The 18,179-nt window shown below is 48.0% G+C and overlaps 1 protein-coding gene across 7 annotated transcripts in view; it reads right to left on the bottom strand.

Moving 5' to 3' along the window:
* LOC103650955 (sister chromatid cohesion protein PDS5 homolog A) overlaps positions 1-10,331 on the bottom strand; it is a 96,278-nt gene extending 85,947 nt beyond the window's left edge. For 3 of the 7 annotated variants that reach the window (XM_035966374.1, XM_035966372.1, XM_035966373.1), the window contains exons 1-4: positions 10,237-10,318; positions 10,008-10,154; positions 8,936-9,133; positions 6,801-6,982 (exon numbers count right to left, since the gene is read on the bottom strand). In XM_035966374.1, coding sequence (XP_035822267.1) covers positions 6,801-6,982; positions 8,936-9,133; positions 10,008-10,100 — 473 coding nt within the window. In that variant the 5' untranslated portion in view covers positions 10,101-10,154; positions 10,237-10,318. Of the gene's footprint in view, positions 1-6,800; positions 6,983-8,935; positions 9,134-10,007 lie in introns of all 7 variants that reach the window. The other 4 variants (XR_002268151.2, XM_020550410.2, XM_020550411.1 and 1 more) reach the window with 3 other exon arrangements.
* Between the last annotated feature and the right edge of the window lie 7,848 nt (positions 10,332-18,179).

The following is an 18,179-nucleotide window of genomic DNA, read 5'->3' as shown; positions in this document are numbered from 1 at the left end:
TGCTCTCGCAAAAACCGGCTCCGGCCAAATCGTTGACAGCGTCAACATACCAGCCCGAGAGCTTGGACCCCGACCGTGCACCCGGGCTACGGCCAGTTCGCATGAGGGAACGACCAGACCAGCCGAAGCATTGCGCGAGGTATTAAGACCTCGAAGGAGTGTAACCACTCCTCCGAGGCCTCGGGGGCTACACCCGGCGGATGCGCTCGCGCGCACCCACCGGAACGAAATGCAACCGAGAAAGGCTGGTCCCCTTGCAAAAAAGTGCGACAAAAGCCTCCAAGCGAGTGCTAACACTCCATTCGAGGCTCGGGGGCTACTGTCGGGGACCATAATTAGGGGTACCCTCAAGACGCCTAATTCTCAGCTGGTAACCCCCATCAGCATAAAGCTGCAAAGGCCTGATGGGTACGATTAAGTCAGGGATCAGTCCACACGAGTGACTCGATCACGCTTCACCCGAGCCTAGCCTCGGCCAAGGGCAGCCGACCTCGAGAGACTTCCGTCTCGCCCGAGGCCCCCTTTTTATGGCGGACACATCACCGGCTCGCCCGAGGCCTTGGCTTCGCTCAGAAGCAACCTTGACTAAATCGCCGCACCGACTGACCAAATTGCAGGGGCATTTAACGCAAAGGTGGCCTGACACCTTCATCCTGACACGCGCCCCCGGCAGAGCCGAAGTGACCGCCGTCACTCCACCGCTCCACTGCCAGTCTGACAGAAGGACAGCGCCGCCTGCGCCACTCCGACTGCAGTGCCACTCGACAGAGTGAGTCTGACAGGCAGTCAGTCCTTGCCAAAGGCGCCACGGCGAACTCCGCCCCGCCCGACCCCAGGGCTCGGACTCGGGCTAAGACCCGGAAGACGGCGAACTCCGCTCCGCCCGACCCCAGGGCTCGGACTCGGGCTAAGACCCGGAAGACGGCGAACTCCGCTCCGCCCGACCCCAGGGCTCGGACTCGGGCTAAGACCCGGAAGACGGCGAACTCCGCTCCGCCCGACCCCAGGGCTCGGACTCGGGCTAAGACCCGGAAGACGGCGAACTCCGCTCCGCCCGACCCCAGGGCTCGGACTCGGGCTAAGACCCGGAAGACGGCGAACTCCGCTCCGCCCGACCCCAGGGCTCGGACTCGGGCTAAGACCCGGAAGACGGCGAACTCCGCTCCGCCCGACCCCAGGGCTCGGACTCGGGCTAAGACCCGGAAGACGACGAAACTCCGCTTCGCCCGACCCCAGGGCTCGGACTCGGGCTAAGACCCGGAAGACGACGAAACTCCGCCTCGCCCGACCCCAGGGCTCGGACTCCGCCCTGGCCTCGGCCGAACGACTTCCGCCTCGCCCGACCCCATGGCTCGGGCTCGGCCACGGCAACGGAAGGCAGACTCAACCTCGGCTTCGGAGGAACCCCCACGTCGCCCTGCCTAGGGCACAGACCGCCACGTCAACAGGAAGCGCCATCATCATCCTACCCCGAATCGACTCGGGTCACGGAGAACAAGACCGGCGTCCCATCCGGCCAGCTCCGCCGGAGGGGCAATGATGGCGCTCCACAAGCTCTATGACGACGGCGGCCCCCAGCTCTCTTACGGAAGCAGGACGACGTCAGCAGGGACTCGACCGCTCCAACAGCTGTCCCTCCACCAGGCTCCGCCGCACCTCCGACAGCCACGACATCACGCCAGCAGGGTGCCCAGATCTCTCCGGCTGCCACATTGGCATGTACCTAGGGCGCTAGCTCTCCCTCCGCTAGACACGTAGCACTCTGCTACACCCCCCATTGTACACCTGGATCCTCTCCTTACGACTATAAAAGGGAGGACCAGGGCCTTCTTAGAGAGGGTTGGCCGCGCGGGACCGAGGACGGGACAGGCGCTCTCTTGGGGCCGCTCGCTTCCCTCACCCGCGTGGACGCTTGTAACCCCCCTACTGCAAGCGCACCCGACCTGGGCGCGGGACGAACACGAAGGCCGCGGGACTTCCACCTCTCTCACGCTCGACTCCGGCCACCTCGCCTCTCCCCCCTTCGCGCTCGCCCACGCGCTCGACCCATCTGGGCTGGGGCACGCAGCACACTCACTCGTCGGCTTAGGGACCCCCCTGTCTCGAAACGCCGACAATTTCAGTCACCGAACTCTAGCAGGACCGCCGAACCAAGTCCTCTGCCCTAGGCGGGAAGGGACAGCACAACGGCGACCATCACCAGGATCGACCCCCTCGGTTCCAGAAGTTGGACTTCCCAAAGTATGATGGCAAAACTGATCCATTGGTGTTCCTCAACCGGTGTGAGTCCTACTTCCATCAACAGCGCATCATTGACGAGGAACGCGTGTGGATGGCCTCCTACAACCTCGACGACGTCGCCCAACTGTGGTTCATCCAAATACAGCAAGATGAGGGCACTCCATCATGTGTCACTTCTCCAAACTCCTGAACCTGCGCTTCAGACCCCCCTGCGTTCAAACCCGCTCGGCGAACTTGTTGCATGTCGTCGAACGGGGTTGGTACTTGGTGGTGGACTACCAGGACCGCTTTCAAGCTCTCCTGCCACACACGGGCCATCTCACGGAGACACAACGTGTACAGCTCTTCATTGTAGGCCTCCAACCGCCACTCAGCCTCGACGTCGAGATCCACAACCCCCAGCCCTTGTCCGTCGCCATGAGCCTCGCCAGGAAGATGGAACTCCGGGAACAAATCGCGGCGCAGACCACGCCGCAACGGGCCACGACATCCTGCCCAGGCCGCGGGCCACCCAGGCGCCACCAACGGCGACGACGGTTCCCCCGAACACCACCATCACCATTGAAGGTCGCCTGGTCAAGAAGCTCTCTCAGGCGGAGATGGAGAAACGTCACCGGCTCGGCCTCTGGTACAACTGCAACGACTAGTTCAGCCGTGGACTCAACAAAGTCTGTCCACGCTTAGATAATGTTCCGTCCGCGGAGTCCGAGGAAGTTGCAGGAGAAGCCCCTAAGCAGCAGCAATTTGGTGAAGGCAAGTGTCTTCTGACCTATTATGTCCTATTTACTTTATAATTCAATGTACCGCATACTATGATTAACCTAAGGATTGACTAGCTTTCTATTTATCATGTCCTTGATTACCTTTTTGGGTTGGGTTATTATGATCAGTTGCATGCTAGTGCTTTAACCTAATCAACGAACATGGTGAGAATTATTTTATGATACGATGATTCAATCTGATTATGATTATGAGCTTATGGCACTTTAGAGGGCTCGGGTTGTTTACCGAGTACCTCTCCGTAAGGACCTGTTCGTTGAGATACCACCCGGGACAACAGTACACCATGAGGGTAGTATGGGACGCCCTTAGCTGATTAATTGGAGGAACCTGTGGGTGTAGTTTGCTTCGTCGTTGTGCCGTCAAAGGGGGTTGGGGTATAGTGTTTGCTCTGCTAAGGGTGGGTGTCGAGGTTCATTCGATTTGGTTTTGTTGGTCACCCACCTTAGGGAGGAGTACTGTGTTTGTACGACTGGTGAAACCTAACGGGCGGCTACACACAGGAGTCTTTGTAAAGACTACGTAGTGATACCCTGCCGGACCACCTAGGAAGTGATCAATGGGGATCTCCGGCCAGAACGGGAATCATGGCTCATGGGTAAAGTGTGCGACCTCTGCAGAGGGTTAGAAACAGGTATATCAGCGGTGCTCACTGTTAAGAGCAGCCTTGGGATCCTTAGAGATAATCTGGATACATTTATGTTGATGGTTTAATGATGATGGTTATACCTATGATATGAGGTACTTTCCTCTCTGAGGAGGTGCTTTCTTTTGGGAATATCAACTTGGGATTCTATGATAAAACTAGACTTCTACTAATGATAAATACCTGACCAACTAAAAGCAATTGCTTTGAGCTTAACCCCACATAAAGCTAATCCACTTCAACCAAATGGGACATTTGCTGAGTACGTTGATGTGTACTCACCCTTGCTTAAACACCAAACACCAGGTTGTCTCCATTGCAACCATTGCTCAGGAGAAGATGAAGGCAACGCGGATGATTTTCAGGAGCTTCAGGACTTCGAGGAGTTCTAAACTAGATTAGTGGCAGACCCCCAGTCGGCTGCTAGTGAAGGCCTTATCTTACTACGTTTCGTTCAGCACTTTAATTTATGTTTAAGTTAATGACTATGTGGATGTTTCGACATCATCATGTAATAAAGTAATACTTCTTTCCGCTATTATTTGAGCATTGTGTGATGATGTACAATTATGTAAACGTTGTGTACGTGAATTTCTGATCCTGGCACGTACATGGTTCGCATTCGGTTTGCCTTACAAAACCGGGTGTGACATGCCCTCAGAGCACCTCGTGTGCCAACCCTAGGCACCTCTTGCCCCGACCTGGTCCACAACCGACGGCTTCCTCCACGATAAGTGCATCTTCGTGCGAGGGCTAGCACGATCAGCGCCACCAGGTGGTCACAGTGGCCAAATCCATTGGCCCCATGAATGCACCCAAACGACCCTTCAGCACCTGTGTGACTTCTATATCGAAGGCGACCAAATACTTGTCCGTGACTCCATCTGTGTGTGTCACATGAAAGCGCAACAAGACGCCAACCATGCAGTCAACTGGTCTCCTCCAGCCACTCGACGTGTTGTCCTAGGTGTGGACAAATATCTCGATGAACTTGATTGAGGGCCTTCCCAAGGTCCACAGAAAGCCCATCATATTCATCGTCGTCGACCGCTTCTCCAGATACGCGCACTTCATTAACCTCAGTCAACCATACTCGAGCATCGGTCGTCCGCACTTTCTTCAAGGACATTGTTCAGCTACACGACTTCCCCTCCATCAGCGATCGTGATCCGATATTCATCAATCATATGTGGTGTGGCCTCTTCAAGATGGTCGGCGTCAAGCTCCTCCTAAGCACGACATTCAACCCCAGAGGGATGGCCAATCAGAGGTCGTCAACAAGGTGATAGCCATGTACCTGCGTTGTGTCACGAGTGATCGACCGCATGCCTAGGTCAACTGGCTTTTGTGGACAGAATATTGGTATAGTACCTCTTTCCACACTGCCCTCTGCACCACTCCCTTCCAGGTGGTGTACGACCAGCCCTTGTCGCTTCTGTTAGCACACACAGTAAGGGCTACTCAGCCGGGAGCAGTGGACTCCCTCCTGTGTGACCGTGACGCCTCCCTCGTGAAGGTTCGTCAACGTCTTCTCTAGGCTCGGCAATATGCCAAGTGTTACTATGACGACCAACATCGTGAGCTCGAGTTCATGGTGGGCGATTGGGTGTGGCTCTGCCTTCTCCATTGTCGAACGTGCTCACTGGAGCACCGGGCCAAGGGCAAACTTGGACCTCGCTATGCAGGCCCCTTTCAGGTGTTGGAGCGTGTTGGGCAGCTGGCATACCGCCTTCAACTTCCAAAAGATGTTTGTCTTCATGACGTGTTCCATGTAGGTCTGCTCAAGCTGTTCTGCAAGAACCATCCGATGACTGTCACAAGTGTCGCCCATTCAAGATGGTCGGTTGTTGCCTGCTCTAGAGCGTGTGTTGCACACCTAGTTACGCTGTGGCACCTGGCATGTGCTCGTACAGTGGCAGGGCTTGACCACCAATGACGCTATTTGGGAGCCACTACAAGACTTCAAGGACCTCTACCCGAACATTCAACTCAAGGACGGGTTATTTGAAAACGCGGTGAGAGATGGTATATGACCGATATCACATATGCACGCCAAAATGTGACATGCAGGTGTTGTGCCCAAATTACACCCGGCATGAACAGTACTCATTTAGGAAATAAAATTAGTTTGTTAGGTAAGGACTAAGGAGAGTCCAAATCTATAGGGATTCCTCCTCAAGAGACTAAATATAGGGCAATGTGACCAAATGAAGGAAGCAAGGCAAATATCTTGTTGGGCCTCAAGGGCTTTCCATATGTGTTCTCTCTCCCTCAATCGTTGTCGCGCGGCCACTCTACACCCACGCTACCAAGGCGCCTTTCCGAAGTTGGAAATTCTAACTCGAACCTCCAATCTCACATTCCTACGCATTTCACAGCCGTGATAGGATCAAGAATCTTACCAAATAACCATCTAGACAAATAACAAAGTGATCAAAACTAATACCTAAAATACAGATATGGTAATTGAATTACAGAAATGACACTTGAAGGCATCTCCCTTTTGCGCACAGAGTTCTAAAGCAAAAGTACTAATCATTGGAATTTTGATTTTGCAGAACTTGCAATACCATTTCTACCACCCCCCACCCAGACAAAAAGGAAAGAAAGAACAGTGTCATGGCAAGACTATAAATGAAGGGAAATGATTGTTCACTAATATAGATAAATGGTTACCATACACAACTCCTATGGTGGCCATGGCATGTCACTAAACCCGCTGCACCAAATAGGTACATCCCTCTTGGTTCCAACATCGTGAGATGATCCTATACGCTTTTTCTTTAAAAATTTATATGAAATTGTTGTAATATCTGCAGCTGCAAAGTTGCAAAGCGATTTTTTATAGGTAGATGAAGCCTAATTATTTGACAATTTTAGCTTCAGCTGTAAAAAGTATTCAGCCCGAATGCCCGACATTTACATTTTTTGAAACCCAGTATTGAAAGTCTTGATGATATGAGAGCTCCTAGATTTCTGCATTAAAGCTAAGTAGTTACAAAAAAAACTGATACATAGTATTAACAACACAGAATAATTGCAAGCAACATGGTGAACAAATGCATCAGATGTGAACGATGGTTTTAACAAGGTATAAGAGAATAACAATGGAAGGAGTAGATTTTTTTCTTACTTCACTGTGGAGAAGAAAATTTTGACCATATCAAGAATCAAGTCCTCGCAGCCAATGTTGAGCATGATCATAGAACATCTAAGTGCAGCAACATTTTCCAAAATTTTCATCCTTCTAGTAAGAAATGGACTGCTAGTTTCAGCAAGGTCCGCAAATATGCTGATAAATAGCTTAAATATTTCCTGTGAAAAAATGTTAACCAAGTGTTATAGTGCAATCCTTGATGAAATTGTTCTTTCTCACTACTTATTCTAAAAGTAAATGAAAGTTTAGAAGTTTTGTTGTAAAAAAGTAACTATTAGGTACTACTTCTGTTCATTGTTAGTAGATGCATTGTAGTTTGCAAAGGTCTTTGGACACACACACACACACACACACACACACACACACACACACACAAGGTTCAGCTAGGTGCTAGGCGGAATCTAGGCGGTGACCCATTGCCTAGCGCCTAGCCGGGAGTACTCGGTCTTAGGCGCTTCTAGGCGCTTTTCTAGGCGTTTTGGCAATATAGCCATAAATTATATATATATTATGTATATAACTATATATACGTATATAACTACTATATAAATTAGAAACAAAAACATTTTCAGTTCTGAAATTTAATCATAGTACTGCTGAAATGATTAATAGATAGGTACTAACCCCTTCAACGCGAGCACATATTTCCTACTGGTATGGTCGAGCCCCCGCAGCACAAATCCACAAGCACCCCCAAAACGGCAAAACCCATCAGGTCACCGCCACACCTCGGTACTCTAACTTCGGCCGCCGCCGCGAATGCCGGAGCCCCAGGCCATCCTCCCGCTGCGCGCTCTCCCGCCGGACGCGCCGCTGCCCTTCCCCGTCCCCGCGCCGTTCCACCCCCCAAGCCCCCGGCCCCGGTGGGACCGCCCCGGCCACGCCCCCGAACCCGACCCCTCCGCAACCGTTAACCCCCGCCGCGCCGCCTTCCTCCTCTTCGACGCGGCCGCCGCACCCATGGGAGATCTCCGCGCGAGCCTGGCTAGAGTCCTTCCCCGACGGACGGCCGCCCACCGAGCCCGAGGTCGGCCTACATCGACGTGCACCGCCCCGAGCTCCCTTCCCTCCCCCGCTCCCAGCTACACCTAGGCGATGCGCCCGCCTAGACAGCGCACAGCGCCCTAGGCTACGCGGTGGGCTGCCGATTAGCGCCTAGGCGCGCCTAGGCGCCGCCTAGCCGCCGCCTAGCCGAACACTGCACACACACACACATATATATATATATAACCTATACATCACCTGGACTGGTGGCGCGCCAGTCCGACCGAGCCCACACTCCCCACGCGCAGCTCGGCTCCCTACACGCCACGCGCGGCTCCTTTCCCCCGCCGCACCCTTTCACGCCCGCGCGGCTCGGCTCCCTTTGCCCAGTAAAACATTAAGTCATTTTTCGGGGAAACATTAAGTCATTTTCAGGGAAACATGAAGTCATTTTTATTTTTCAGCCATTCTTCGTGTTTTCTCAAATATTTTTTATTTTTCGGTAATTCCAGATTTTAGGAAACGTTAAGTCATTTTTTGTTTTTCAGTCATTTTTCATGTTTTCACATGCATTCCTTGTTTTTTAGTTCAGTCATTGTAGGCAACATTAAGTCATTCAATCGTTCAGGCAACATTAAGTCATTAAGCGTAAAGAAAACATTAAGTCATTTTGAGGGCACTAAGTCATTCGAGCGCGTGTATGGGAGGCGGCTCGCTCGGTCGGCTGGGGGACGCGAGCGGTCACGGGGGCGGCTCGGTCGGGCACGTGGGGGCGGCTCGATTGGTTACGCGCGAGGGGCGCTTGGTCGGGTCCAGGTGATTGACCCCTGGTATATCACCCTAGTTGATGAATAGATCTGCCCTATTATATATATACACTGACCACTAGTTTTTCTTTAATTATATCATCAATCACTACAAAATCAATGTCACATGAAAAGATATGTGAAATATGAATCTACTATATAGCTTTCATACTATAAGCATGCATATAATTTGACTAACTGTTGTCCAAGTTTATGAAGTTAGAATTTTCAAATTCTAATGCTCCTAGTAGAAACGAACGGAGGGAGTAGCATTTTACATCACCAGATACATAGTAGAAAAGTGACATGACTGTTAAATACCTTAAGTATTTCATCACTAAAAGGTGGATCAGGTGCAAGAACACGCATAACTTCGATTAAACAAACAGAAACAAGAAGCTTGACATCCTTATCCTTATGGTTGAGTAAAGTGGTCTGGACAAGAGATTTGCTCAGAGCATGAAGAGGATCCTGCAGAGAGGATGATTGACTAAACTCTGATAATGCACTTTCAGCTTGCTGCAATAAGAACATAAATGTGTTAGGGCAGTAAAGAATATGAATCCACCAATATTTGAGCCTTTTTGTCAGTATGATTGTCCAGCTTAAGTATGTATTAATAATGGACAAGTTCATGTCTAGCTTCTGAAGAACTCTGCTAGGCTGAACTGTTTCAACAACTGGATCATCAACTCACATTAGCACAAAGCTAAAAGACAGTGAACCCTAAGAAAATCCAATAAATCTCCAAGAGAAGGTTTATTGTGAAAAAATGCAACAGGATGCAAGAAAATCAGTTAAATATTAACGGCTCGCTGCCAATTTACAGAAATATGTATGATCATGCCTCATATATCCTTTCATTCCTTACCTATAAAATTTTTCAGGACTAGCAGCTTCCTCAGTTATAACAGTTCAGAAAGAAAATAAACATGGAACAGCAGGCAGTTCAACTGAATGTCCAAAACTCCACAAACATTTTTCTGCTGCCTCCAAGTGCCAGGTAGACGAAGGTGCCTTGCAAGACCCAAAAAACATTCCCCGGACCCGAAACCAACTCTTTGGTATATATATCAAAGAACATAAACACCACCTTAACCAAACACGACATCCCCCACTAGTATATACACGACTTTTTCAGTACTACTACACCACTCCAGCTTCAGATGGAAATCAGTACGTATTACAACATGGAAGTCAAGTTCACCAAAAGCGTCAGGAGGCCACATCAACTCCCTGAACTGTGACTGCAAATTTGAGTAGCAAATTCCATCGACCTTAGCAACGCGCTACAGCAAGGCCTCGTACGAATTCGAAACTTCAGAGGCAGCGCGGTTTCACGGGAAATGGAAGCGTGCTGGGTTAGAATCGGGTGGAAATGAGCAGTGGTCACCTTGAGGAGCTTGATAAGGGCGTCCTTGCCTAAGCGCGGCTGCGCCAGGCGCTTCCCGAGCGCCCTCACGACTAGCTCCGGTGAGTCAGGCATCACGGGCGGCGGCCGCGGCGCACTGGAGCTCGAAAAACTGAAAACCCTAGAATGCTGAGCGGCGGGAGAACGGGCGGGTAAATGAGGGTTAGGCGGGAGGCCATGAAATGGAGGAGATAGAAGAGAAGTGTCTCACAATCACAGTCACAGTCACAGACAGCGCGGAGTCGGCCAGCGAGCCATGGCTACCTTTCGAGGTCTATCGGTGGCCGTACTTCTACAAAATGCTTCGATATTCTTATCTTAATCTCTATTTCAAACATATTCTTCAAACATTATAATAAATAATATAAAACGATATTTTACATAACCTTGTTGTAATAAATAATACAAAACAATACTTTACATAACCTTTACACAGCCTGATGGAGATGACCTTGACTAACTCTAAACATTCCCTTTACAAATCTCTCATCCATACTTTTTATTTATATTAAATATTTTTCCCTCAACAATTCTTCCTCATCTTTCACCACCTTTCAATGATTCCCTTTTAACTCCCCTTCATTTTTTAATTGAGTTATTAACTTTTATACATCAGTTTTTGATGTTTTAAAAAAAATACTATCATATTTATAATACAATAATACATATTATTATTTTCTAATTAAATATAAAAAATAATTTTACAATTATTATCGTTGATTAACAGAGATAAGAAGATTAGAGTTCCCTCTCCATGCACCCCCTTGCGTGCAGACGGGGTGCCGGAGCCCTCCCCACAAGCGGCAGAGGGGGTGTGGGAGTGAGACGTTCCTTATATTCAAATCTCTAGCAGTCAACCAATATAATTTTTTGTTTGAATGTATATGTGTTATGCCCCTGACTATTCCTCACGCCTTATGCCCCATAGGCGACAAAGGGAGTGAGACGTTCCTTATATTCAAATCTCTAGCAGTCGTTCCTTGGTGTAATAATACGCCTTATGCCCCTGACTGTTCACTGTACAAACGAGAGGCAAAGCGGTGACCCCTTCTGTTAATAAACATTTGAGTCTATGGTGTTGCCTTCTTCACTCGCTTTGTCTCTGGTTTCTTGAAACTTTCTCCCTTTCCTTCCAAACTAGAAAAAAACATTATTCCAGCACCATGGACGACGATGGGGAATGCAAGAGGGTGCCTACACCCTCCTCTGAGTCCTTCGGAGACTCAAAGAACTCCGAAGAGTACTCTGACTCCAAGAGTGGGACCTCCTCGTTGCCTACGTGATCGCCATCGACCGGGACCCTGGGTGAGCGGGCCTTCCTCAAGGCCATGGAGTGCCCGGACCTTGCCGGCTCAAATGAGTTGGATGAGGACGAGGAGGAGACGGGGGGAGGAGGAGGAGACGGGCTCGGTCGGTGGCAAGGGCGACAACAGCAAGGGTGATGTCGGTGGCAAGGGCAAGGGCAGCGGTAAGAGCGGCGGTGCCGACGGTAAGGGCAAGGGCGGTGGCCAGAGCGACGGAGCCTACGGTAAGGGCAGTGCTAGCAAAGGTGGAGGTAGTGGCTAGGTCGGCAACGACGACGACAAGGCCAGCGACGACGGCGATGGAAGGCGAGGGCGGCGACAATGGTGGGGGCGACGACGACAAGGGTGGTCGTGGCGCCACCAACTTAAGTAGTTTAGTTTACTTTAGTATTAGTGGTAGTGGTAGTGGAAGTAGAAGTAGAAGTGGAAGTGGAATGGTAGGATAGAGTAAGAAGAATGATGGAAGTATTTTGTGTGGGGGGTCAGGTCATAATGGATTGACCCTTGGTGTAAAGATGTTGAATATAAGTAATGAAATCCTTCGTTTGTGCTCTGTTTAACTTCTTTGAGTTCTTCATTTCCAGTTTTGTCTGCTAACTTGCGTGTTGAGAACGAATGTAATTGTGTATGTTGTATGAGTGAACCTCTCTAACTGAACGTCCTTATCCAGATGAGTGATATTTTCCCAGGTGACGTCACGTTAATTTTGGGGAGTTTGTCTATGTGAGTTGTATGTTCCCGCTCGAAACCCTAACTAAGTTTCACTACAATTCTAACTTCCCAATTCTTGTTCCTGATTCCTGCTGGTTCCCAGTTGAGATTTCATGAAGGCCTCGAAGGGAAAGAAAATTTATAGCCAACACAGAAATCTAGTAGATCTCATTCTTCCTTACGATCCCAACATTACGATTATGTTTTCCACCTTCTTTGAGTCCTCTGTTTCTGAATCTGATTTGCTTTGTCTCGTTGGTACTGGAGTTCTCCCTCCTAAGGAGCTGAGCCAATGGAGGACTTGGGAGAGAATTTATGTCCTTTTTGTCTGCGGATTAGGTTTGCAGATGGGCACCTTGGAGATCAGCTCGACAAAAGAAAGAAAGAAAGATAGAGGCATGATGAAGTGCTAGTGGCGACATGTAGCACCCTAATATTCCCACTGTTGGTATTTGGGGAAAGTCTTTCTATAAAACTTAAACAGATAGACCCTCTTTAAAAAATATTATTAAGAGACCCCTTTTAATAATAAATTTGGAGATAATCTTAAACAAGAAACTTAAGTTAAGATAACTTTTAATGAAGATTATATATTAGGATTATCTTAAATAAGTAACTAATAAATAGATAAGATAAGTTGATCTCTTGATAATTTTGGTGAAGCATTTTATGGGGGTATAAACTTGACCTCCAATTCTAAATAAAAAAAACATAAAATAATAAATGAGAAAGAAAATGTTTATGAAACCATTTATTCCTCCCATAAATAGATGGCAAGGAAAAATAATAAATAATAGTATTGTAAACAGTAGAAGTTATATTCACTAGGAAATTTGAACTTCAAAATTTGAGTTGAAATTGAATTTGGATTTGAAATTGGAACTAGAAACAAATCTAAAGTTTTAAATAGAAGCTACTCTTTTTATTTGTTTTGGAGCACTTAATTAAAGGAATGAAATAATTAAATATGAATAAAACTTAAAATTTTGCATGATGAAGATTTAATTGTGCATTAAAATAGAATTTTGAAAACATAACTCAGACTTAAATTTGAAATTGTGACTTAAAATGGGAATTTGGAAAGAAAAATTGAAATAAGAAAAAGAAAAACAATATAACCCCAGTCTGGGCCCAAACAACCCCAAATCCGGCCCATCTCCCCTTTACCCCGCGCCAGCCCCTGGCTTTTCCAGAATTTGGCGCCTAGTCTAGGGAAATAGAAATCCAGTAAAAATAATTGGAAAAAGATTTTTAAATGTGAAAATAAATGCTGGAATTTGTATAATTACTTCTTGTTAAAAGGCGATCGGGTTTGTTGCTCTCTCCGCGTTCCCGCGTCGGACGTCCTCTCGCCTGTTGACACGTCCACGCACCACGGACGCATCCGGACCCGAAACTTTTATCCAATCTAACTGAATCTCGTCTGTGCGCCCGTCGTGGTCTCTCTCCCTTTTCCTTTCCGCAGCGGCAATCGGCAGAAGTGGTTCCGCATCCACCTCCACTGGTGACGAGCTTGTGGCGGCGGCGGTGACGTTGATGAGGCGCGCCTCCCGCAGCGCAGTGGTGTGGGAGGCGGACTCGTCATCCTTGGTGCGGAGGAAGGCCTCCATCTCCGCCTGCAGCCGGTTATGCGCGTACTTTTTCTCCGGCGCAAGATTGGCGTCCGACAGCTTCATCTGCACGCACTCCTCGACACCTCGGCCATCTACAGCATGTGGAGCTCCTCGTCCATCTCCCGCATGCGCAGGCACTCCTCGAAGAGCAGGTCTACCTCGGCCTGGTCCTCCTCCACCTCCCACGTGAGCTCAGACCAGACGTCCTCCATCAGCTCCCCCGTCTTGCGCTCCATCTCATAGCTTTGCGCCTCCTGCTTCACCGCCTCCCACACCTCTGCTAGGTCGCGCAGCAGCCTGGCGTTGGCCTACTCCAGCTGCCTTCGGTTCCTCCGCTCGGCGCCGAGCTCGTCCTGGAGGGCGGCCATGGCGTGGCAAGCCTTGGCCCGAACCCGGGACTTCCACGCTGCCTTCTTCTCGGTCAGCATCCTTAGGAACCGCTCTAGCCGCTTGGTCATGAAGCATCGCTCCTCCTCCAGTTGCCTCCCTTGCCTCACGTATTCTCCAAATCCGCCTCGGTGCTTCATGGCCCTGCGGCGGAGGTGACGGGTACGACTCCCCGTCGCGGTGCAGCGGGTGCTTCATGGCCCTGGGTCGCTTCCACCCGCCGGCGCCGGCGCCGATCTGCGGCCGCGAGCTACAGGCGCCGCATGCCCGCACCGCAGTCCGCAAGTTGCTGCGCTGCTGCGTGGAGTGGGTTTCCAATTGCAGTTTGACGACTACCGGAGACCGGAGTGGATCCGATTTGCCACGTGGGCGCTCGATCACGGCCGTTGATAACACATCGAACGGTACATCTTGCATCTGATGGAGAAGAACAGAACAGAACAGCACAAACAACAATCCCCATTTACAGATGTGCAGGCGACATTTACAGAACAACAATCTGTGCAGGCGATATGTTTACAGATGTCGTTGGAAGCCCATAATATTTTGCATCTGAGGTTCTGCTAAAATACTATGGTCATGAGGTTGATGTCTGGAGTGCAAGTGTCTGAATCTAATATTCTGTTGAGTGGAGTCCCTCCTTTTCTGGGATGGTGAGGTTATATATAGCCATTTTAGTGAAATATTGCATTGCAATTTTATATGACATTGATAAATGGTACTAAATTGATAAATTGCTTTTGGAACGACACTCTAACTGTCACTGGTAGTGTTTGATGGTGGTAGATATCGAGCCTAGGTCTACTGCGAGTCTTTGATAGATTTCAATCCTATGGTTCGAGTTTCTGTTGAAAAGGGTAAGGTTGAGTCTAAACTTCTTGATGGTTTCAATCTCAGCTAAGAAGGGGAAATGCTATTTCAATATTATTTTCAGCTGATGGTGGTTGTTAGGGAATTCTTCAAAGAAAAAACCTTTCTTACCTCTGAAATTGATTACTTGAGCTGTCTGGATGCTACTCTTGTTTATGACTTCACGCAGTGTTGTTTGTCTGTTTGTTGGAATTCTGACTTGTGACAATTGTATGTGGAAAGTCATTGCTAAATCTCCTTTTCTTAGTTACTTATTTGAGAATATATTTCATCCTATCTACCAGATCTTTTATCCTCAAATCAGTAGGGTGCCCGAAGGGCGCCAAATGTTCTAGTTCATAAAAAAATCATATGAAGTCCAAATCAATCCATTCCAATTTCTATAATTTTATAATATTATTGTTTATCAATTAGTGCCTCTGTTTTGACATGAAAACAGTAATAAAATTTATTTCTTGATTAATCTTATGCGAGGCACATAAAATCTTCGGAAATTCATAACTCTTCTATTTTGATTCCGAATTGACTCATTTCAATTGTGTTAGTCTCGTATAAATATTTACTATGCAATAACAACATTTATTATGCCATGTCTCATTATTTTATAATTAGATCTTTATTTAACTTATGTTGGTTAGTCTTGTTAATCTACTTACTATTATAATCTACTAAAATATGATCTATGGTCAATTTATAATTTAGATTAAAGTTAAATTAATTACTACTTTAGGTTATCTTTTCTCTGAAATTATAAAATAAACATAGAGCCTAGTGTTAATCATTTAATCACATCATAACTTGATGACCACGACTCCGATCTTAGTAGTTCTTGATCCCACGATCTCGTAGCTTCGCGTAGATCATTATTATGCAGTATGTTCTTATGTTTGGTGTGATGTTAATTTTGTCTATACCATGTCCGTTTGTATTGCTACGACTAGCGCGAGGTTACGAGGATATGAAGAATCATCCTAGTAACTGGAATCTCAAGTGTCAGGCAAGTTGTGCCCTTGATCATATTTACTTACACAATAATGTTCTTTAATGCCATTTATTCATGCATAGGTTTAATTTTTATGATACCCAATAGGCCACTCTAGTCTGTTTACCATTTTACCCTTGTTTACCCCTGAATCACTTGGGTAGTTCTGATATTGCTTTATATGGTTTTGGGTTAATATTTCATTATATTCATGTTTCAATTATGTTGTTATTTTATTTATGTTCATGTCCAAGATCATTATCTTTAATTGGAACATGGAGCTTAACTTGAGAAACACGTGCCACCACAAGGGTGGAATGGGACGCCCTTGGCTGACTAATTAGGAAAGCTAGTGGAAGACTACCTTACCCGAAAGGGGCAAAGGCAGTAGGGGAGTTGCATGCAAGGAGGTTCTTGGGTTGATTTTGCTGCGATGGCGGTCAGACAGGGGATTCTTGCAAGTGCTCTTCCCATAAACTATAGCGGGTTTTCGGAAGCTAGTGGAACTTTGTAAAGGCCTCGTAGTGGATCCCTAGCCATTCACCTCGGTAGTGTCTAAGGGTCTAGCTAACCCTGGCGACATGGGATACACGACTTGTGGGTACAGGGTACAACCTCTGCAGAGTGTAAAACTAGTATACTAGCCGAGCTCACGGTCATGAGCAGCTCAAGACTCTCTGAAAGGGAAATAGGGTCAAACCTTTTCCTAAATGATTTTGGTGGTTGAAATATCCAACACAAATAATTGGACTAACTAGTTTGCTTTAGATTATATGTTCTACAGGTGCTAAAGGTTCAACACAAACCAATAAATAGATACAAGTTAGGGTTCAATTCAAAGGAGCAAAAGAAATCGAAAAGAACCCTGGTCTAGCGCACCGGACTGTCCGGTGCCCCAGGGACCGTACAGGCTGAACCCCTCACCTTCGGGTTTCTGAGGCGGCTCTCCGCTATAATTCACCAGACTGTCCGGTGTGCCAAGCGGAGCAACGGTCGCCAGCGCAACGGTCGGCTGACAACGTGAACAGTGCGCGGACAGTTCGCGCAGAGTCAGAGCAGCGCCAGAAGGTGCACCGGACAGTGCACAATGACTGTCCGGTGCGGCACCAGACTGTCCGGTGCCCCAAGCTGTTAGAGCTCCAACGGTCGAAACTGTCAGAATCCTAACGGTTGGATGACGTGGCTGGCGCACCAGACAGTGTCCGGTGGCGCACCGGACTGTCCGGTGCGCCCATCGACAACAGCCCTCCCCAACGACTATTGTGGTGGTTGGGGCTATAAATACCCCTAACCACCACTATTCAAGGCATCCAAGTTTCCAGCATATTACATTCAATACAAGAGCTCTAGACTTCACTCCACGACACAAACAAGAGAACAAATCCTCTTCAAAGTCCAAAAACACTCCAAACACTTAGTGACTTGTGAGAGAGAGATTTTCGTGTTCATTTGAGTTCTTGTCGCTTGGACCACTTTCTTCTTCCTCCATTCTTGTTCTCAAGCAACTTGTAAATCAAAGCAAGAGACACCAAGTTGTGGTGGTCCTTATAGGGGTCTAAGTGACTCGATTTGATTAAGGAGAAAGCTCACTCGGTCTAAGTGACCGTTTGAGAGAGGGAAAGGGTTGAAAGAGACCCGGTCTTTGTGACCACCTCAACGGGGACTAGGTTTGTAAGAACCGAACCTCGGTAAAACAAATCACCGTGTCACCCGCTTTATTTCTTGGTTGATTTGTTTCCACCCTCTCTTTCGGACTCGGTTTTATTCTAACGCTAACCCCGGCTTGTAGTTGTGCTTTAAAGTTGTAAATTTCAGATTTGCCTATTCACCCCCCTCTAGGCGACTTTCAATTGGTATCGGAGCCCGATGCTTCATTAGAGTCTAACAACTCGAAGTGATGTCGAGAGGATCCACCAAGAGGGAGATGGAAACAGACACAAGCCGCGGGAAGGCTCCATCAAAGGAGTCCGGCGCTAAAGGAAGGGAGGAATCACCTCCCCGCGTCAAGTCGCATCGAAGTGGCGACAAGAAGAAGAAGATGATGAAGAAAGTGGTCTACTACGAGACCGACTCTTCGTCGCCATCCACCTCCGGCTCCGACGCGTCGTCCATCACTTCTAAGCGCCATGAGCGCAATAAGTTTATTAAGATCCCCTTACGCTACCCTCGCATTTCTAAACGTACTCCATTACTTTCTATCCCACTAGGCAAACCACCGTTTTTTTACAGTGAAGATTATTGTATGTGGAGTGATAAAATGAGGCATCATCTAACCTCCCTCCACTCT

Source organism: Zea mays, chromosome 3 (assembly GCF_902167145.1).
Source record: "Zea mays cultivar B73 chromosome 3, Zm-B73-REFERENCE-NAM-5.0, whole genome shotgun sequence".
NCBI lineage: Eukaryota > Viridiplantae > Streptophyta > Magnoliopsida > Poales > Poaceae > Zea > Zea mays.
This window is presented reverse-complemented; position numbering and strand designations above follow the sequence as displayed.